The following is a 22,996-nucleotide window of genomic DNA, read 5'->3' as shown; positions in this document are numbered from 1 at the left end:
TTTTCAATTTTTCATAATTTTTCGGAAACGATTTTAAATATCAGATTGTTAGAAATGGAAAAGATCAAAGAACTTGCAAATAAAACAAAGGATGCAGTATTAATGCAAGCACAAAATGCAAAGGAACACGTCAGTCGTAGCGAGTATCAAAAAGACCCTGTCGTTGAAGAAGCAAAAGAAAAATTGGAAAAATTAGAGCGAGCAATAAACAGGTGTGAAACTGATCTCAAAGATTTATCTGCATATATTGCAAAACTTTCAGATACTTCATTACAATTTACTGATCATTTTAGAAAACATGATAAAACTATTGGAAGAACTGAGAATCCAAAAGTTATTGCACTTGATGATTTCATTAGATTACTTTCAAATAAACTAAAAGAACCACAAGTTATGAATTATAAACAAAAAATTGAATCACAATAGTAGTAGGATATGACGGGTTTAGTGACTTTTTTTGTTACATCTATATATAGACGATGCATTAAAATATATTTATTTATAAATCATTAAAAAATTAACATTAATTTTAAAATAATTTATTTTTTTATCTTTTATAAAAGAAGCTATATATAGATGATGTCAGATATTCCGCGATTAATTAAACATCATTTAAATCCTGAATGGGTTAAACTTCAATTTAAAAATGAAGATTGTGAATTATTAAATGAATATGAAAGCCAAAATAAGCTAATGAGGTATAAATATAATGATAAAGAATATTTAATTTCATGGAATCAATGGAGTCATAATCAAAGACCTCATAAACGAGAAGAAGAAATTGAAAATAATGAAATGGAAATCATTGATGACATTAAAGAGGATGGAATTCCTAAATTTTGTAGAAAAACCTTTAGAACTAAGTTAGGAGCATATAAACGTAGAGTATTAAATCCTGAATATCTTAAACATCAATTTAAAAAGGAAGACTGTGAATTATTAAACGCTAATGAATATGAAAATGCTAAATCAAAACTGAGATATAATATATTGGAAGTAATGAAAGGTGTAAAGATAAAGATAAAGTTTATTCAGTTTCATATAATAACTGGCACACGTTAGGGATAAGAAAACATTTAGGAGATTATGGTAAAAGTTCCGAATTCTTCAAATCTAGTATGTACGAGAGAATAAAAGAAATTAGAAATAATTATTTTCATGAATGAAAGATTCACTACCATAATGAAATAAAAAATAAAAAAATTTTAAAAAAATAAACTTTAAAAATTAATGTCTTACGAAAAATTAAAACTTAGTTATGTTTATTATTTTATTTTTTTATTTTGTTTGAAATGAGCGTCAAAACTAACAACGTTAAAAAATTAGGATTCACAAACGGGGAAATAAAGGATATATTAGAGGAGGTAGGTTATGAAGTTGATAAATATTATTTAAGAAATTGTCAAAAATTTGCCGAGTTATTAAATGATTTAGATTATGATGGAAAAATGAATAAAGATGATGTTATAAATTTCTTGTATCCCACATCTGAAGAAGAAAAACCTAAAGAACCTGATGTTTTCCCCGAATATTATGAAGAACGGATTAAAGATGATGAATACAATGAAATTGAAAGACTGAAAAAAATAAGAGATGAAATAGATGAAAAAATTAAGGAATTAAGAGAAGTTGAAAAATATAATGAAAATGAAGTAGAGGGTTTAATGAATATCCCAGCTTCAGAATCAGAAGTTCAGAAATCTCATGAAGAAAGATATAAAAATTATGTCTCAGAATCAACACAAAATTTATTAGATGGTGAAATAGACGAAACACTTTCAGAAGAAGGTACTAAATTTATTCGTAAACATAAGTTACAATTTATTGATAATGAAGAATACCCCTGTATCCTACTTTCACCACCTTTAGATTCCGAAAAATTCAAAAAAGCTCTTAAAAACGTGACATATGCAACTAATACGATTAAGAAAGAAGATCATGATATTTACACAAATTATTATTTAAATAAATGCACGGGTGTTGATAAAGTTTTTGATTTATTAGATAAAATATCAAAAGAAACCATTGGAACCTATAAAATTTTGTGTGATTGTGGTTTCATTATTGAAGATACTAATAATGTTTCATATGAAAGAACAGCACCGAAGGAAGACGAAGTTGAAAGGTCTATACCATTCGTTATTAAGAACATAAAAGATATGAAAACGTATAAGCATTATATTTATTCATTTATTTCAGAAAAAATGGAAGCAACCCATAAAACATCTTCTCATCATTTTATAGCTATTCATACATTCCTTTTCAAAGTTGTGAAATTAAATAAGACAGGAATTAGATTTAATGTATCAGGGTACGCATTCTTGAGTAAATTAAAATGTATTCGTCACGTCGCGGATGATAAAAATTTATGTGTTCTTAATTCATTTTATGGGCTTTAAAAAATAAACTTTATTTTTATTTATTTTTTAATTTTTTATTCTTACATAAATGAACAAAAACGGAACAGCTAAAATGAATGATAATCAAATTAAAGCAGAAGGTAGAAGGTTATTTAAACGCTTCTATAACATTCCTGATGGTGTTAATCCTAAAACTCGTAGAAGCTATTTAAATGAAGCAATAGATGCATATGAAGGGTTTGACATTTCATCAGAAAGTGAGAGATTAGCGAGAATGTTAAATGTTAATATTGATTTCTATTATTGTGATCCTCAACCAGAAGACGTGGACATAAATAAGGTAGACTTTCCATTAGTGGAATCAATAATGATAGATCCAGAATTTGAAACAGTAAATATTTTATTAACACAGAGTCCATGTGGAAAACTTCACGCTGACAGAATAACAGACGTTGAAGCACTCACCGGCTATAAAGTTTGTCCATATTGTAAAGAAGAAGTTTATTCTATCCGCGATGATCCAGAAAGGAAAAACCAAAGAAGATTTTTAAAGCATTGTGAGAAATGTAAAGAAAATAATGGGAGATTAATTCAAGACGTTCAGTTGCAAAAGACACAGCAACCATATGCACCACATATTAATTCAAGACGAAGATTTGACACAATAGCTGAATTTGTTAGATATATTAACGGTAATGTATTAGTTGAAGTTGACAATAAATTAATAGAAATTCCGATTTATTTTATTACTCCATTATATTTAAATAATATTTAATTTTTTTATTTCGTAAGAAATGAGTGACAACGAAGCATCCAAGAGTCCTGATTCAATTAAGATTCAGAGTCCTGATTCAATTAAGATTCAGAGTCCAGACGATGAATATAAAAAGAAACTAAACAAAATTAAATCAAAAATATGCTATTACAAAAAGAAGCCGCAATGCGGTGGGGCTGAAAACGATAAAGAGAGGAAAGAAATAATCGAAAAATTAGAAACTTACCGTTCAATCCTTAAACTGAGTGAAGCAAAAATAAAAGAATTTAATAGAATAAATAAATTGATTGGAAGAGATGAATTTAATAAAGATGAATTTTTAAACTCAATCCAAATTTAATTTTTTCAGTGTTACCATGTTACCATGTGCTACCATGTTAATTAACTTCTTTTAAAAATGATGACAACATAACATTTTGACAACAACACAGGAAATAAATGTTATCGTTTATGTTTTCATTAATGATTTTAGGTTATTCAATAATTAATTATTTTTGAATAACTGGGAAATAAATTTACGTCAAATATGTAATTTAAAAATCTTATGTCGACAGGCTACGTAGCACAGTGGTCTAAGGTGGTGTTATGGAGGGGTCAGGGTCTGTGGTTCGAACCGCGACAGCGCCGTATTTTCTTATTTTCTTTGTTTGTCTTGTTTGTCGTGAATAAAAAGTGTCATAAAAGTGCTCTATCTTCCACGGGAATAAATAAAAAATTACTTTATTTCTTCTTTATTTCTTTGTTCCCGTGGAAGAAGGGTTTTGCTGTTTTTTCTCAGCCGAAATCAATGATTTTTTCATTTTTGGAATCCTTAGCGAATGAGGAATCTTTTCTCTCGTGGAAGCTTTGACCAAAAATATAATAAAATGTCATGTTGTCATCATTTTTAAAAGAAGTTAATTAACATGGTAGCACATGGTAACATGGTAACAGTGAAATAAAATTTTGTTATCAGTTATTTTATCATCATTTTATTAAGTTCATCTTTAGTTAATAATTTGAATGGATTCGCTAATGTTCCACCTTGAGTCACAACACTTGCCCCGGCTAATTGTGAAGAACCTGGGATAAGTACTCCATGAAATGATTTCATTGGTATCATTAATTTAGAAATAGTTGGCTTAATTAATTTTGTCATTTATAATAAAAATAAAATTGCATAATTTAAATTTTTTTCTTTCTCATTTTCTCATTTTCTCATTTTCTTATTTTCTCATTTTCTCATTCTGTTTTGGTTTCAGTAACTTTTCAAGTTGTTGTCTTGTCAGTAACTTTAATTTTAACTTTGGATCAAATATTGGGTTTCCATCTTTATCTCTTCCAATAACACCATATGGTAGAATCTTCATTTATACTAAAATAAAAATTTAAATTATGCCGTTCGCTCTTTTGGAGCTCAGGACTTTCAGTCCGTTCTAAAGTTTGTTTCACAAACATTGAGCGTTCATTGAACGCGAAACCATGCGAATACAGTCATAAATGGTGGCATATAATCTTCACCCGAGCCTGTTGGATTTGTTGTGAAAGTGTGTGAATGATTTCCTGTGGTTCCACAGAAAATACCTGCGCTTGAATCTACTGGGTCGCTTGAAATATCATATCTATCCATTCCCTGTCTATCCGAACCTGCTGCAAGATTTCTATAACCTCTTTTTGTTATTGAATGTGAATGATTACCTGTTGTGTTTGTAGTTCCCGTATGAGTGTGCGGTGGAAGGTTTGCTTCAGTAATTTTCTTCGAACCTCCTGTTTGCTTTGAAGAGTTAGCACAGTATAAGAATTTGTCTACAATCTGTTCCCAAGTACCAAAACCTAAAACTGTTTCTGGATTTGTTGAATTCATTGACGTATATAAAGAATCAATGGGGTAAATCATCTCAAGAATTGTATTTAATCCATTATGAATATTGAATTTATTATATAATATTGAATTTGGGTGAGTATTTAAAACTGGTCTTGTTATCAATATTAACGTATTATTTTTGAAAATTGCTTTTCTAACATCTTGAAATTTTGTGATTTCAGACCAGTTTCTTCCATCACTACTGATGTTTACTAAATCACCACATCCTAAAGCAATGAAATACCCATCAATATAAAATAAATTTGTAAATCTATAATTTCGAGTAAGTTTTGGAGTGAATGAATAAACCAATTCCCAATTTGATAAATCCTGTGATAAATAAATATGTCTGTTATAACTTACAGGATATGAATAGACCATTTCACCTGAAACGAGAACACAAACATTTGATCCATAACATAAAGCTTCAATGTCTCCATCGGCTTGAAAAATTTGTTCAAAACGACCTTGTGGTATTGAATATGATCTATAAATTTTATCATTTTGTAGGATAAAATACATGTTGTTAATGTAATACCACTTACTTGTATAATCAATTTCCAAATCTGATGACATCATACTAAACATATAATAATTTATCCCATCCTCACTAATGAAAATTTGATTGACTTCATAAATTAGTACCCATTTATTATTAACGCATCTAATAGGATTATTTGGATATTTAAATTTAGCATCTTGATTTAAATTACATTTGAACCATTGGATACAATCGAATGAATAACAAGGGCAAAAATCATCTCCAACCGTTATCATTCCATAAATTTACCGTTATTATATTCAACATATAAAATTCTTGGATTAATGATTGGCTTTCGTGTATCAGGATTCCAAACAGATGGAGTAAATGATTCATAGTTTTTAAAATCATTTGTTTTAAAATAATAAAGCACCCAGCTGTATAAAATAAATACATGGTCACTCCATCGAAACATATCCATTCAAAAGAATCTATATCAAAGGTTTTATCTGATGATTTCATAAAATTTAAAAATGGTGGAGTAAAATAGACCTCTGATTGTTTTATTTCTCATTAACAAATGATATATCAGCTTTCTTTGCTAACTCAGTATTAATGAATGAAATAACTTTTTCCTTATCTGCCTTCTTCTCTAACTCATCATTAACATAAGTTTTATCTGCTTTAAGGTCTAAACATCCTGAAACCCATTCTGTATCAGCTTTAACTTTAAAAGTCTCAAATGTCCATTCCTTATCCGCCTTCTTCTCTAACTCATCGTTAACATATGTTTTATCTGCTTTAAGGTCTAAACATCCTGAAACCCATTCTGTATCAGCTTTAACTTTAAAAGTCTCAAATGTCCATTCATGATACCATTCAACCTTTTCTTTAATTTCATTATCTTTTTCATCAACATAAACCAAATTTGCCTTCTTATTTAATTCACTATCCACATATTCCTTATCCGCCTTCTTCATTATGTCATTTAGGAAACCTTCTATGAATTCCTCATTTAAATTAAATCTTCCAATCTTCAAAACTTTAGGAAATGCATTTAATGCGTAATATCTCTGTTCTTCTGGTGGAATTGATGTTATATCATCCGTTATACCTTTAATTTTAGAATTCATAAATAAAATTTCTTTTATATTTGATATCACTGCACCACCTTTGCAAACGAATTCGAAATGGTCATTTTTCAATACTATCTCCAAATCTCCATATTTCAACCTTTGCGTTTGTTCTGCCGTCTTTGAATTATATGCATATATGGCGTATGTAATGGTCTGAAGGACCTGGGCGCTTTGCGCCTTAAGTTGTTGTGGTTGCTGTTGTTTAATCATTTATTATGATTTAAAAATAAATATTTAATCCGTTATCTCATCAGCTATTTTTTCTATTTGAAATTGCCATAATATTTCATTCATAAATTCTAAATCACAATCAAATAGGTCAGTTATTCTAAATTTAATATTTGATAAATCTTTTGAATGAAGAATAAATGAATTCCCGGATAATTGAAACGGATATGATAAAGAAAATATGTTTAAGTTGATGGATAAAATGTTTTGTATTGATGGGTAAGAGTTAGGGTCTAATGTTTGATGTGAAAATCTCATTGGGTATTAACTTTATCACATTTGATTAAAATGAAATTGGAACCAGTGTCAGAATACAAAACATCCCCAACATCTTTTTCAAAATTTAATATCCCCAACAATGAACGAAGATGAGGAGTACAAAATTTAATTTTCAGCGGAAATTTAATAAGGTTATTTATTTCATCAAGTTCAAAAAGTTTATCGGTTTTGATTTAAAATTTTCTTCATACCATACGATAAATGATTCATTTAAATAACTTAAAATCGTGTTAATATCCCATTTCGCTATCACATTATTTATATACATATCATACGTTTTTTCATGGTCATCTTTAATAAATGATATATAATCTGAAGGGTCTAAAAGAATGGGATTAAATTTACCACTCACAGAAACGAGAGTAACATTATAAATTCCGCTAACTGTTAAATTTAATTCACAGTTATTATTCGAAATAATATTGATAATTGACATTTTTTATTACGATTAAAAATATGGTAAAGCGTTATTTTCCAGTGATAAATAAAACTAGAATAAGATTACCTCAAGAATTCATAAATTCAACGAATAAGAAATTCATTCATGTTATAAATTTTAGTGTTTTCAGAAAATATGAGTCAGTGTCATATTCATCAACAGGTTATATTTCACTTCATTCAAATTTAGTTCAATCAAACCCATATAATGACCATTTCATAAGATTTTCAGATGGTATTAAAAATGTAATTGATAGATTAAAATATGAACAGATTGACAATATCGAATTTTTGGAATTTTGGTTTAAATATCCCGATGGAAAAAAGATTGAAGTTAAAGATAAAGCTGATACTATAACAAAAACAATTACAATGACCGATCCGGATAGTGGGGAACAAAAAGAAATAAAACAAACGATAGAAACTGGTGAAAGGTCAATTATTATTGATTATGATTCAAAGGATTATTATTCGATAATGTTAATGCTTGAATATTAAATAGCCTTAACAAAGAATTTTTCAAGTGATATTTTATATTCATCAACTATTTTATTATAAATATCATTATATGTTAAATGAAGTTCAGTTGTTGTTCCGTTCTTTGATATCTTAATTGTGCTAATATCCTTTATAGGATTTATTTTTGCAACTGTTCCGCAGCATGAAACCTCATCATCTATGAAAAATTGAATCTTAACGTCTGAATCTTGAACATCACAAAGAATGGCGATAATGTGAATTAATGATTCATAAGGTAAAATAATTAAACCGATTGATCAATTAAATTTATTATTGAATCATAATTATTAATTATTATATCACGGTAAATTTTCATTAATTCAGAATTAATGTCTATTTTATATGGGTTCTCGATGTTTGATGAAAGAGGTGGGGGGTATGTTGGATAAGTGGGAATTTCAACAGGTTCTTTACCGGGTTCAGATAAAATGATTGGGTCTCCATCTTCTTTATTTTGCTCCTCCTCCTTTTTCGGTAAGTCACGAGTTAATAAATTTGGTTGAGTTGCTGACCTTGTTAATTCAGGGCTAACATTAACTTTAACATTTTGAATAATTCGTGATTTATCATCATTTACGTTATAACCAACCGTAATCTCTGCTTTTGCGTTAGTGTTCTTTTGACTAGTGAAACGTCTTCTCATTTATATTCGAATAAAAAAATATATTTAAACTTTTATTTTGCTGGAAGTTTTGAATCTATTATTCCCTGTATTTGTTCTTGAAGTTGATTTTTAGCTGGTTCATTGTAATTAATAGACCTAATATATTCATTAATTGCATTCTTATAATCATCTGATTTCTCAAATTTTCTTTTATCTGATTCCTTAACTAAATCATAAGTTAAACCTCGTTGCTGATATAATGGTTTCTTAATTAAATCTTTGAATGCTTGAGATAAAGCACCTGATGCAATTCTTGCTACTATAATTGGTTGGAATTGCTGTTTAAGTTCATCTTTAACATTTGCGAAAACTGGATCGAATAAAGCAACTTTAAAGAATTTCTTAGCTGAAATTTCAGGTCTAATATTTGCATATTGACCATCAAACTGGTTAGAATATCGTGGTAATCCATCCGGTCCCTCTTCAATAGCATTTAATTCTTCATTGAAATAAGAATATGGATTATGACGGTATGAATTAATTGGACCATTTTCACCTTCTCCAATGTATTGTTTAACAGCTTTTCCATTTTCATCAAATTGCATAGGATAACGTTCATTATATGCTTTACGTTTAGGATAATCAGATATAGTTAATTTATAACCATTTATGACTTTAATATTACCTTGACCATCAGTAACGAAAACTTCATTTATACCATCAGGTTTTCCATTTGGACCCGTAATGTCTGCTTCGTGTGCTTCCCAATTTGGACCATGACGTTTGGCATATGCTTGAGCTTCTGGTAATGTTAAAACGTTTCTCATTTGTTTAACATCTTTTTGAAGACCAGCAACAATATGAACTAATTCTTTCATTCCATCAGGAACTTTCATAGTTCTATTATATGCACCCTTTTTGTTTGTCCCTTGTTTTAATGGAACCTGTAGAAGATTTGCTATTTCTGTCATGTTTAATTATAAATAAAAAATAAAAATTAATTATAAAAAGTTAATCAAATTTAACACCTCCTTTATTTAAATCAACTATTATTTTTCCATGTTCACCTAATTGCTGATATTGTGTGTAAAGTTCATTAATGCTCATTGGTAAATTCACTTGATAAAGCATAACGTTCAACTGTTGACGACTAAACCCACTGAAAATGAAAAGTGTTGATAGATTTGATTTAATGTTTGTGCTTAATGCTTTGAAATATTGAACAGCCATAAAGAATGAACACTGAATGTGTCGACATTGAGTTAATAACTGATTAAAATATGATTTCTCATTTGTTATTAGTTTTGATTTCACTGCATCATCTAGAAAAATGAGTGAATGCAAAAATTCTCTATCAAAATTTGAAATAGAAAGTGTTTCAAATAATTCATCCCGTTGTTTATCAATAATTTTATCCTCTAATCCTTGCTTCTTGATTGTATTATATAATTCTTTATACATTAAAAAGTTTTTTAAATAATCTTCTGCTTCTTCTTGTGATAAATAAATAATTGGAATTTTGATTAAATGCTTTAAAGATTCAAATGTATCATCTGAAGGTGAACCTGAACGGTTGATATAAATTAACACATGTGAATGGGGGAAGTGTTAGCAATAATGATAATTTGTTTTAATATCGTTAATGTTTTACCTTTATTTTGTTTACCAATTGCTGCAGTGATTGAATTTAAGTAACATTCAGAATATGGAATTTTCATTAATTTTTCCTTAGATAGAGCATTTCTATTATCACTCAATGCTTCATTAATCATATCATCTACGTATGTATTATATACTCCTGCTAATTCTTCATAAGGGGTGGATGAATTTAAATCCATTTAATCAAAAATAAATTTATAATTTTAAACATTTCTATTCATCAATATTTCATCATATGAACTTCTATACTGTGGTGGTGTACCTGTTGGATGATATTTCAAACCTTCATCCGGTGTCCATGTCCAATATGTAGTCCTAGTAAACCAAACCTGAGGAGGATTTGTCACCTTTGAACAGTAAGTGTCATTTTCACCCTGAATGATTGGATAAGCTTTCACTTGTACTGTAACTTGTGAGTTGAAAGTTTCTAATCCATCAAAGAATATACCCGCTCCATCACGTTGAACTGGAATAGTGCATAAGAATGAAGTTTGGTCTTTCCATGTTCTAGCTAATGGCGTGCCATCATCATCATTCAGTGGTCTAGTTAATGAGTCCTCGTATTCTTCTGTGCATTCATTCACTCCATCTAAATCAGAAGCTTGAAGCATACGTGTAAAGAATATGTCACCCACTGTGGTCATCGCTTGATCGGGGAAGTTTCTGGAATCTATAGTGACCTGAAGACCTCGAAGCATTGGATTTTCTAAAACTGTTCTTTGCATTGCATTCTTCGGAAATGTTAACACAACATCTGTAACATTATGAAGAGCGTATGAGAAATCTGAGCTAATACCTTCAGGAGTGATGCAACCTCCATTTAGTGAACGAACGTCAATATGTTGAGCTGGAATCATGAATGGATCTTCCTTACTGAATAAACGTGGTATTGCTTTAACTGATTCTTCAATTAAACCGTATCCTGGTGTAATGCATTTATCCTCTAAAACTTCCATCTTTGTGCATGAAATAATAACGTCATCAACTGTTGCGTCAGCAGATGTAGCGGCTAAGCTTGTAATTAATTTGGCAGGAAGTCCGATTTGTTGGAATTTGCGATCATATTTATAAACATGATTCATAATCTTTTCATAATTTTCATCAGTTATCTTTTCATAAACGTAATTTTGTAAATCAGCAACTCTTAACGGGTCAACCTGACAAAATACTAAAGTATCCCTGAAAACATAATATTTAAGAATGATATCACCAAATGATTTAGGATAATCATCGAACGCCTGAAATGCTAACAAATCATTTACCGGAATAATCATATCAAAAGTGACATCAACTTCTTCATTTGCTTTCTTGAAAACTTCTGAAGGGTCAATATATTTACCACATACTGAGTTATCATATTTTTGAACATTATTATATAACGAATGAACAAACTTTTTAACTTTCCTTTCTGATTTTGGTTTATATGTTGCAAATGCGAAAGATTCACGGGCGCAATCCATCTGAAGATAACCGGCATCACCTCTTTCGGTTTCTACTTCTAATTGTTTAAAGCTTTGATTTGATGATTTGTAACCAACGAATAAACGCATGCATTTAAAAGCGGCATCACATGTGAAAGCTTTATTTGAAACTAGAGTTGCTTTAACTTTGCGTTTAATATATGTGTCACCTAATTGGTTCACATCATGAGCCGGATTTGTAATTCTTAAATGAGTTTGTTTATCATCAAAATATGGAGCATCAGAGTCATAGCATGAACTTTCAAGTTCTCTATAATATCTTCTACCGTCATTCTTTGCGAATATTTCATTTATCTTTTCGAATGAATGAAACACATTTCCATTAATCGGTTTAGTGTTTGGCACAAATAGTTAGTCGTCATTTATTAATAAATAAAAAATCAAAATTAAAAGATGAAAATGAATTTTTAATTTTAATGAAATAATCAACTATGGCTGCAGGTATATTTAAAAACTGTGGGATAAAGTAAAAAGAGGAGCGATAAAGTTTGGGAAACATTGAAGAAGGAGCAAATTGGATATTTAAGAATAAAGAAGCAATTAGTGACGTTGCTGAATCAATAACACCAAAAGCTGCCCCAATAAGAGAAATTTTAAATAAAGGAGAAAAAGTTTATCAAAGACTACAACCGATACTAAGATAAAAATAATATTTATTTATTTTTCCACTATCTACCTCCTATTTTATTAAGTATTCCTTCAGCAATTCCACCAATTGCGTTACCTGCTTGTGCTCCCATCGCCGGATTACCTGCTTTAGTACCTAATACTCCACCTATGATAGTTCCTGCCGTTTTCGCTACTGGTGCCAAAAAGTTTGCAACGGGTTTAATAATCTTTTTAAACCCAACCCGCAGCTTTCTTAATTCCTTCCCATAATTTTTTAAAGAATCCTGCCGCCATTTCTGATTTAATATTAATTAAAAAATATATTTCATCACTTATATTCTAATTTTTATTTAATGATAAATGAAACCGATTTTAAAAATAAATGAAACAGAGGAGGAAGAAATAAATGAAAGTGAAAATGTTCAACAAAAAATAAACGTTGTTAAACCAATTACTGAAATAAAAATTTTTTCATCTGTTGAAGAATTTAATGACTATTATGCTAATAATAAAAAATTATTTGAAGAATTGACAACGTGTAAATTGAATAAAATGTTTAAAGTTGATGGATTCAAAATTTCAAAAATAAAAGGAGTGGTTAGTTTGAAATCTATTCCTCAATCAAGAATCACCTCATTAATGAAAATAGATGATTTAACAAAAAGAATAGAAGAGATTGAAGAAAGAATGAATCAAATAATTGATTTCATAAATTCAAATAATCATTAGTTTCAATTTCTTTTTCTCGTTTATGAGGTCTTTGATTATGACTTCATTGATTCCATTCAGTTCTTCAAAAATAATTAATTAATCGTGGAATATCTGACATCATCTATATATAGCTTCTTTTTTTATTTTATTTCATTATGTTTGGGCTGAGTGTAAATGTCTTACAATTTTGAAAATTTTTTAAATCTTGATTTATTCAAAAACGTAAGAATAAAAACCGTAAGAATCATACATTTTTTACTTCATATGTTAAAAAAAATGATACAAAATCGTTCTATATTGTATGAATTCTTACGTTTACAAAAAAAGTCACACAACCCGTCCACATATACTACTGATTACATACAAAGTTTATTTTATAAAGGTAAGTTTAATATTAAACCTATTGCTTTTGCATTTGATGGTAAATTAATCGAAAATTCAAAAATTTGGGAATTAATTCCGGATATTGAATTTATAACAAATATTAAGGATAAATGGTTTAAACAACAAAACCACCTCACTAAAGTTCTTTGTAGATTAATGATTAAAACTGAGGAAAAAGAATTTAACGGGTTTAAATATCATCCATGTAAAATTTTAGAACTTGGTAACGAAAAACTTCAGAAAAAATTAAACGAAAGACTATCAAAAGATAAAGTTGAAAGAGTAAATAAACTCGCTAAAGGTAATGGTAATGGTAATGATGAAGAAGAATTTGATGAGTTCAACATAGAACTTTAAGAAACTAATGATTATTTGAATTTATGAAATCAATTATTTGATTCATTCTTTCTTCAATCTCTTCTATTCTTTTTGTTAAATCATCTATTTTCATTAATGAGGTGATTCTTGATTGAGGAATAGATTTCAAACTAACCACTCCTTTTATTTTTGAAATTTTGAATCCATCAACTTTAAACATTTTATTCAATTTACACGTTGTCAATTCTTCAAATAATTTTTTATTATTAGCATAATAGTCATTAAATTCTTCAACAGATGAAAAAATTTTTATTTCAGTAATTGGTTTAACAACGTTTATTTTTTGTTGAACATTTTCACTTTCATTTATTTCTTCCTCCTCTGTTTCATTTATTTTTAAAATCGGTTTCATTTATCATTAAATAAAAATTAGAATATAAGTGATGAAATATATTTTTTAATTAATATTAAATCAGAAATGGCGGCAGGATTCTTTAAAAAATTATGGGATGGAATTAAGAAAGCTGCGGGTTGGGTTATAAAAAGATTATTAAACCCGTTGCAAACTTTTTGGCACCAGTAGCGAAAACGGCAGGAACTATCATAGGTGGAGTATTAGGTACTAAAGCAGGTAATCCGGCGATGGGAGCACAAGCAGGTAACGCAATTGGTGGAATTGCTGAAGGAATACTTAATAAAATAGGAGGTAGATAGTGGAAAAATAAATAAAATTATTTTTATCTTAGTATCGTTGTAGTCTTTGATAAACTTTTTCTCCTTTATTTAAATTTCTCTTATTGGGGCAGCTTTTGGCGTTATTGATTCAGCAACGTCACTAATTGCTTCTTTATTCTTAAATATCCAATTTGCCCTTCTTCATGTTTCCCAAACTTTATGCGCTCCTCTTTTTACTTTATCCCACAGTTTCTTAAATATACCTGCAGCCATAGTTGATTATTTCATTAAAATTAAAAATTCATTTTCATCTTTTAATTTTGATTTTTTATTTATTAATAAATGACGACTAACTATTTGGTGCCAAACACTAAACCGATTAATGGAAATGTGTTTCATTCATTCGAAAAGATAAATGAAATATTCGCAAAGAATGACGGTAGAAGATATTATAGAGAACTTGAAAGTTCATGCTATGACTCTGATGCTCCATATTTTGATGATAAACAAACTCATTTAAGAATTACAAATCCGGCTCATGATGTGAACCAATTAGGTGACACATATATTAAACGCAAAGTTAAAGCAACTCTAGTTTCAAATAAAGCTTTCACATGTGATGCCGCTTTTAAATGCATGCGTTTATTCGTTGGTTACAAATCATCAAATCAAAGCTTTAAACAATTAGAAGTAGAAACCGAAAGAGGTGATGCCGGTTATCTTCAGATGGATTGCGCCCGTGAATCTTTCGCATTTGCAACATATAAACCAAAATCAGAAAGGAAAGTTAAAAAGTTTGTTCATTCGTTATATAATAATGTTCAAAAATATGATAACTCAGTATGTGGTAAATATATTGACCCTTCAGAAGTTTTCAAGAAAGCAAATGAAGAAGTTGATGTCACTTTTGATATGATTATTCCGGTAAATGATTTGTTAGCATTTCAGGCGTTCGATGATTATCCTAAATCATTTGGTGATATCATTCTTAAATATTATGTTTTCAGGGATACTTTAGTATTTTGTCAGGTTGACCCGTTAAGAGTTGCTGATTTACAAAATTACGTTTATGAAAAGATAACTGATGAAAATTATGAAAAGATTATGAATCATGTTTATAAATATGATCGCAAATTCCAACAAATCGGACTTCCTGCCAAATTAATTACAAGCTTAGCCGCTACATCTGCTGACGCAACAGTTGATGACGTTATTATTTCATGCACAAAGATGGAAGTTTTAGAGGATAAATGCATTACACCAGGATACGGTTTAATTGAAGAATCAGTTAAAGCAATACCACGTTTATTCAGTAAGGAAGATCCATTCATGATTCCAGCTCAACATATTGACGTTCGTTCACTAAATGGAGGTTGCATCACTCCTGAAGGTATTAGCTCAGATTTCTCATACGCTCTTCATAATGTTACAGATGTTGTGTTAACATTTCCGAAGAATGCAATGCAAAGAACAGTTTTAGAAAATCCAATGCTTCGAGGTCTTCAGGTCACTATAGATTCCAGAAACTTCCCCGATCAAGCGATGACCACAGTGGGTGACATATTCTTTACACGTATGCTTCAAGCTTCTGATTTAGATGGAGTGAATGAATGCACAGAAGAATACGAGGACTCATTAACTAGACCACTGAATGATGATGATGGCACGCCATTAGCTAGAACATGGAAAGACCAAACTTCATTCTTATGCACTATTCCAGTTCAACGTGATGGAGCGGGTATATTCTTTGATGGATTAGAAACTTTCAACTCACAAGTTACAGTACAAGTGAAAGCTTATCCAATCATTCAGGGTGAAAATGACACTTACTGTTCAAAGGTGACAAATCCTCCTCAGGTTTGGTTTACTAGGACTACATATTGGACATGGACACCGGACGAAGGTTTGAAATATCATCCAACAGGTACACCACCACAGTATAGAAGTTCATATGATGAAATATTGATGAATAGAAATGTTTAAAATTATAAATTTATTTTTGATTAAATGGATTTAAATTCATCCACCCCTTATGAAGAATTAGCAGGAGTATATAATACATACGTAGATGATATGATTAATGAAGCATTGAGTGATAATAGAAATGCTCTATCTAAGGAAAAATTAATGAAAATTCCATATTCTGAATGTTACTTAAATTCAATCACTGCAGCAATTGGTAAACAAAATAAAGGTAAAACATTAACGATATTAAAACAAATTATCATTATTGCTAACACTTCCCCCATTCACATGTGTTAATTTATATCAACCGTTCAGGTTCACCTTCAGATGATACATTTGAATCTTTAAAGCATTTAATCAAAATTCCAATTATTTATTTATCACAAGAAGAAGCAGAAGATTATTTAAAAAACTTTTTAATGTATAAAGAATTATATAATACAATCAAGAAGCAAGGATTAGAGGATAAAATTATTGATAAACAACGGGATGAATTATTTGAAACACTTTCTATTTCAAATTTTGATAGAGAATTTTTGCATTCACTCATTTTTCTAGATGATGCGTGAAATCAAAACTAATAACAAATGAGAAATCATATTTTAATCAGTTATTAACTCAATGTCGACACATTCAGTGTTCATTCTTATGGCTGTTCAATATTTCAAAGCATTAAGCACAAACATTAAATCAAATCTATCAACACTTTTCATTTTCAGTGGTTTAGTCGTCAACAGTTGAACGTTATGCTTTATCAAGTGAATTTACCAATGAGCATTAATGAACTTTACACACAATATCAGCAATTAGGTGAACATGGAAAAATAATAGTTGATTTAAATAAAGGAGTGTTAAATTTGATTAACTTTTTATAATTAATTTTTATTTTTTATTTATAATTAAACATGACAGAAATAGCAAATCTTCTACAGGTTCCATTAAAACAAGGGACAAACAAAAAGGGTGCATATAATAGAACTATGAAAGTTCCAGATGGAATGAAAGAATTAGTTCATATTGTTGCTGGTCTTCAAAAGATGTTAAACAAATGAGAAACGTTTTAACATTACCAGAAGCTCAAGCATATGCCAAACGTCATGGTCCAAATTGGGAAGCACACGAAGCAGACATTACGGGTCCAAATGGAAAACCTGATGGTATAAATGAAGTTTTCGTTACTGATGGTCAAGGTAATATTAAAGTCATAAATGGTATAAATTAACTATACTGATTATCCTAAACGTAAAGCATATAATGAACGTTATCCTATACAATTTGATGAAAATGGAAAAGCTGTTAAACAATACATTGGAGAAGGTGAAAATGGTCCAATTAATTCATACCGTCATAATCCATATTCTTATTTCAATGAAGAATTAAATGCTATTGAAGAGGGACCGGATGGATTACCACGATATTTAATCAGTTTGATGGTCAATATGCAAATATTAGACCTGAAATTCCAGCTAAGAAATTCTTTAAAGTTGCTTTATTCGATCCAGTGTTCAATGAACAGAAAGAAGCAATGAAAGCAGAATTTAAACCAATTCAAGTGGCAAGAATTTCTTCATCTTCACTTTCAGAAGCGTTCAAGGAATTGATAAAGAAACCACTTTATTCTCAACAAGGTTATAACTTTGATTTAATTAAAGAAAGTGATAGACGTAAATTAGAAAAATCAGATGGTTTTAAGAATGCATGTAATGAAATGATTAAAGATATTGTAAATGATAAAATAAGACTGGAAGAAACTCAAAGCAATATCAATAACATAATTGGTGCAGTTACAAAGAAAGTATAAGCAAACAATGATGAACCTTGGGATATTACCGTAACAACTAAATAAAACTTTAAATATATTTTTCTTTTTTTTATTCAATTATAAATGAGAAGACGTTTCACAAGTCAAAAGAACACTAACGCAAAAGCAGAGATTACGGTTGGTTATAACGTAAATGATGATAAATCACGAATTATTCAAAATGTTAAAGTTAATGTTAGCCCTGAATTAACTCGTGACTTACCGAAAAAGGAGGAGGAGCAAAATAAAGAAGATGGAGACCCAATCATTTTATCTGAACCCGGTAAAGAACCTGTTGAAATTCCCACTTATCCAACATACCCCCCGCCTCTTTCATCAAACATCGAGAACCCAGGAATCTACGATTCCAGTCGCAATGCGCCATATAAAATAGACATTAATTCTGAATTAATGAAAATTTACCGTGATATAATAATTAATAATTATGATTCAATAATAAATTTAATTGACCAATCTGGTTTAATTATTTTACCTTATGAATCATTAATTCACATTATCGCCATTCTTTGTGATGTTCAAGATTCAGACGTTAAGATTCAATTTTTCATAGATGATGAGGTTTCATGCTGCGGAACAGTTGCAAAAATAAATCCTATAAAGGATATTAGCACAATTAAGATATCAAAGAACGGAACAACAACTGAACTTCATTTAACATATAATGATATTTATAATAAAATAGTTGATGAATATAAAATATCACTTGAAAAATTCTTTGTTAAGGCTATTTAATATTCAAGCATTAACATTATCGAATAATAATCCTTTGAATCATAATCAATAATAATTGACCTTTCACCAGTTTCTATCGTTTGTTTTATTTCTTTTTGTTCCCCACTATCGGATCGGTCATTGTAATTGTTTTTGTTATAGTATCAGCTTTATCTTTAACTTCAATCTTTTTTCCATCGGGATATTTAAACCAAAATTCCAAAAATTCGATATTGTCAATCTGTTCATATTTTAATCTATCAATTACATTTTTAATACCATCTGAAAATCTTATGAAATGGTCATTATATGGGTTTGATTGAACTAAATTTGAATGAAGTGAAATATAACCCGTTGATGAATATGACATTGACTCATATTTTCTGAAAACACTAAAATTTATAACATGAATGAATTTCTTATTCGTTGAATTTATGAATTCTTGAGGTAATCTTATTCTAGTTTTATTTATCACTGGAAAATAACGCTTTACCATATTTTTAATCGTAATAAAAATGTCAATTATCAATATTATTTCGAATAATAGCTGTGAATTAAATTTAACAGTTAGCGGAATTTATAATGTTACTCTCGTTTCTGTGAGTGGTAAATTTAATCCCATTCTTTTAGACCCTTCAGATTATATATCATTTATTAAAGATGACCATGAAAAAACGTATGATATGTATATAAATAATGTGATAACGAAATGGGATATTAACATGATTTTAAGTTATTTAAATGAATCATTTATCGTATGGTATGAAGAAAATTTTAAATCAAAACCGATAAACTTTTTGAACTTGATGAAATAAATAACCTTATTAAATTCCGCTGAAAATTAAATTTTGTACTCCTCATCTTCGTTCATTGTTGGGGATATTAAATTTTGAAAAAGATGTTGGGGATGTTTTGTATTCTGACACTGGTTCCAATTTCATTTTAATCAAATGTGATAAAGTTAATACCCCAATGAGATTTTCACATCAAACATTAGACCCTAACTCTTACCCATCAATACAAAACATTTTATCCATCAACTTAAACACATTTTCTTTATCATATCCGTTTCAATTATCCGGGAATTCATTTATTCTTCATTCAAAAGATTTATCAAATATTAAATTTAGAATAACTGACCTATTTGATTGTGATTTAGAATTCATGAATGAAATATTATGGCAATTTCAAATAGAAAAAATAGCTGATGAGATAACAGATTAAATATTTATTTTTAAATCATAATAAATGATTAAACAACAGCAACCACAGCAACTTAAGGCACAAAGCACCCAGGTCCCTCAGACCATTACATACGCCATATATGCATATAATTCAAAGACGGCAGAACAAACGCAAAGGTTGAAATATGGAGATTTGGAGATAGTATTGAAAAATGACCATTTCGAATTCGTTTGCAAGGGTGGTGCAGTGATATCAAATATAAAAGAAATTTTATTTATGAATTCTAAAATTAAAGGTATAACGGATGATATAACATCAATTCCACCAGAAGAACAGAGATATTACGCATTAAATGCATTTCCTAAAGTTTTGAAGATTGGAAGATTTAATTTAAATGAGGAATTCATAGAAGGTTTCCTAAATGACATAATGAAGAAGGCAAATTTGGTTTACGTTGATGAAAAAGATAAAGAAATTAAAGAAAAGGTTGAATGGTATCATGAATGGACATCAAAGATTTTTAAAACTAAAGCTGATACAGGATGGGTTTCAGGATGTTTAGACCTTAAAGCGGATAAAACTTATGTTAACGATGAGTTAGAGAAGAAGGTGGATAAGGAATATGTGGCTAGTGAATTAAATAAGAAGGCAAATTTGGTTTACGTTGATGAAAAAGATAAAGAAATTAAAGAAAAGGTTGAATGGTATCATGAATGGACATCAAAGATTTTTAAAACTAAAGCTGATACAGGATGGGTTTCAGGATGTTTAGACCTTAAAGCGGATAAAACTTATGTTAACGATGAGTTAGAGAAGAAGGTGGATAAAACATATGTTAACGAAATATACCAAAGTTTGATAGGAACAACGAAAAATATTGAAACTATTGTTGGTGACTTTTCTATCTATGAAGAAAACAAATATTTTAGATGGGAGTTTGTACACTCCTTAAAAAATGGTATACGGTATAAACTCATTCCGAAAAATAACAATGAAATGTATGTAGGCTATATAAAGAATAATGGTACACAAGTTAAAGTTCCATTAGACAACAACTGTTACTTAAACTTATATGGAGACGAACAAAAGAAATATTTAAGAGTTTATGAAATGGCAGATATGACATTGCCTGACCCAGCTCCAGCACCATATTATTATGACTATGGAGATGATGTCAGAACACCACATGTAGATGAACAAAAGCTAACATTATATTTAGATTATTATAGATATAAAAGATATAATGCAATAGAAAAAACGAGAATAGTATATTATTATACAGATGACAGAAATAAATATTATAGTCAAGATTTTACCTACCCTGAAAACATAAGATTATATTATAAAAAATATTCTGACACAAACCAGAAGAAACCAGAAATAGTTGCACTATATTTTAAGTTCAAAAGAGACAATCCTATAATATCGCATATGTTTAATTTAATGAACCCAGTAGGTTCTATTTATACATCAATGGATGCATGAGGTCCTCAAGTAATGTTTGGTGTTGGTGCATGGGAACAAATAGTTGACAGGTTTTTGTATTGTGCAAACTCTTCAAAGGAAACAGGAGGTTCGAAGAAAATTACTGAAGCAAACCTTCCACCGCACACTCATACGGGAACTACAAACACAACAGGTAATCATTCACATTCAATAACAAAAAGAGGTTATAGAAATCTTGCAGCAGGTTCGGATAGACAGGGAATGGATAGATATGATATTTCAAGCGACCCAGTAGATTCAAGCGCAGGTATTTTCTGTGGAACCACAGGAAATCATTCACACACTTTCACAACAAATCCAACAGGCTCGGGTAAAGATTACATGCCACCATTTGTGACTGTATTCGCATGGTACCGCATTTATTGAATGTGCTTGAGCCTACTTTGCAGGCTTACCGCGTTCATTGAATGAACTAAATATATTTTATGTTTGTAATTAATTAGGTAATGAAGTAATGAATGAACTGCAGAAATAAATGTTTACGTTAATGTTTACAGGTTATTCAATAATGAATTATTTTTGAAGAACTGAAGGTGCTACCATGTTACCATGTGCTACCAGGTCATTTAACTTCTTTTAAAAAATGAGACAACATGACATTTAGACAACAACACAGGAGGAAGGCAGTTATGAATTATTTTTGAAGAACTGAAGGTGCTACCATGTTACCATGTGCTACCAGGTCATTTAACTTCTTTTAAAAAATGAGACAACATGACATTTAGACAACAACACAGGAGGAAGGCAGTTATGAATTATTTTTGAAGAACTGAAGGTGCTACCATGTTACCATGTTGACGACATGACATTATGTCAACAACATAGGAGGAAGGCAATAATGAATTATTTTTGAAGAACTGAAGGTGCTACCATGTTACCATGTGCTACCAGGTCATTTAACTTCTCTGAAAAAGTGTGACAACATGACATTTTGACAACAACACAGGAGGAAGGCAAAAATAAATTCCAATCATACTTTATAAAGCTTCATTTACAGGTATTTCATCGTCAGTAAATGAATCATCATTATCGTTTGGTTCAACCTGTTTATATAATCCTTTCATTTCTTCTTTCAAAACATAACACCATGTTTGTTTACCGTCTATTCTTCTATGTTTCCTATCACATTTATCCTTAATACTCATTTGGAAATTCTTGTCTTTCATGTCTGATGGTTTGCAGAATAAAGCATTTTCACACGTCATACCTGCACACAATTCATCATAATGTGTATTTATCCATACATCTAAAGGATTTGTTGATAATTCAATTAAATCTTGTTTGGCTTCAGTCATCGGTATGATTCG

At 29.6% G+C, this 22,996-nt stretch overlaps 8 protein-coding genes and 2 pseudogenes across 10 annotated transcripts, besides 2 other annotated features; 5 read left to right on the top strand and 5 right to left on the bottom strand.

The window, feature by feature from the left end:
• Positions 1-39: 39 nt before the first annotated feature.
• Positions 40-664, top strand: TVAGG3_0142030 (BAR/IMD domain-like family; the record flags this gene model as incomplete). Its single annotated transcript, XM_001293268.2, has 1 exon — positions 55-426. One exon carries the CDS (start codon positions 55-57, stop codon positions 424-426), a length of 372 nt encoding a protein of 123 aa, XP_001293269.1.
• Positions 665-1,075: 411 nt separating this feature from the next.
• Positions 1,076-1,719: a mobile genetic element.
• Positions 1,720-2,448: 729 nt separating this feature from the next.
• Positions 2,449-3,135, top strand: TVAGG3_0142010 (uncharacterized protein; the record flags this gene model as incomplete). The annotated part of the gene is made up of 1 exon (XM_051224307.1): positions 2,449-3,135. The coding sequence occupies one exon, from the start codon at positions 2,449-2,451 to the stop codon at positions 3,133-3,135; it is 687 nt and encodes a 228-aa protein (XP_051109293.1).
• A 19-nt stretch (positions 3,136-3,154) lies between these two features.
• On the top strand, positions 3,155-3,475 carry TVAGG3_0142000 (uncharacterized protein; the record flags this gene model as incomplete). The annotated part of the gene is made up of 1 exon (XM_001299885.1): positions 3,155-3,475. One exon carries the CDS (start codon positions 3,155-3,157, stop codon positions 3,473-3,475), a length of 321 nt encoding a protein of 106 aa, XP_001299886.1.
• Positions 3,476-4,579: 1,104 nt separating this feature from the next.
• On the bottom strand, positions 4,580-4,978 carry TVAGG3_0141990 (phage tail repeat-like family; the record flags this gene model as incomplete). Its single annotated transcript, XM_051224306.1, has 1 exon — positions 4,580-4,978. One exon carries the CDS (start codon positions 4,976-4,978, stop codon positions 4,580-4,582), a length of 399 nt encoding a protein of 132 aa, XP_051109292.1.
• A 1,202-nt stretch (positions 4,979-6,180) lies between these two features.
• Positions 6,181-6,805, bottom strand: TVAGG3_0141980 (uncharacterized protein; the record flags this gene model as incomplete). The annotated part of the gene is made up of 1 exon (XM_051224305.1): positions 6,181-6,805. A coding segment is annotated over one exon (625 nt), but the record flags the coding sequence as incomplete, so codon positions are not given.
• Positions 6,806-8,734: 1,929 nt separating this feature from the next.
• On the bottom strand, positions 8,735-9,541 carry TVAGG3_0141970 (uncharacterized protein; the record flags this gene model as incomplete). Its single annotated transcript, XM_051224304.1, has 1 exon — positions 8,735-9,541. One exon carries the CDS (start codon positions 9,539-9,541, stop codon positions 8,735-8,737), a length of 807 nt encoding a protein of 268 aa, XP_051109290.1.
• A 133-nt stretch (positions 9,542-9,674) lies between these two features.
• TVAGG3_0141960 (uncharacterized protein) lies at positions 9,675-10,124 on the bottom strand (the record flags this gene model as incomplete). The annotated part of the gene is made up of 1 exon (XM_051224303.1): positions 9,675-10,124. The coding sequence occupies one exon, from the start codon at positions 10,122-10,124 to the stop codon at positions 9,675-9,677; it is 450 nt and encodes a 149-aa protein (XP_051109289.1).
• A 5,783-nt stretch (positions 10,125-15,907) lies between these two features.
• Positions 15,908-22,996: part of a mobile genetic element that runs on past the window's edge.
• Positions 17,371-18,266, top strand: TVAGG3_0141950 (annotated as a pseudogene). The gene has a single exon. A coding segment is annotated over exon 1 (896 nt).
• On the top strand, positions 21,180-22,055 carry TVAGG3_0141940 (annotated as a pseudogene). Its single transcript has one exon. A coding segment is annotated over exon 1 (876 nt).
• TVAGG3_0141930 (uncharacterized protein) lies at positions 22,667-22,984 on the bottom strand (the record flags this gene model as incomplete). Its single annotated transcript, XM_051224302.1, has 1 exon — positions 22,667-22,984. One exon carries the CDS (start codon positions 22,982-22,984, stop codon positions 22,667-22,669), a length of 318 nt encoding a protein of 105 aa, XP_051109288.1.

The sequence above is a fragment of the Trichomonas vaginalis genome, chromosome IV, assembly GCF_026262505.1.
Source record: "Trichomonas vaginalis G3 chromosome IV, whole genome shotgun sequence".
NCBI lineage: Eukaryota > Parabasalia > Trichomonadida > Trichomonadidae > Trichomonas > Trichomonas vaginalis.
This window is presented reverse-complemented; position numbering and strand designations above follow the sequence as displayed.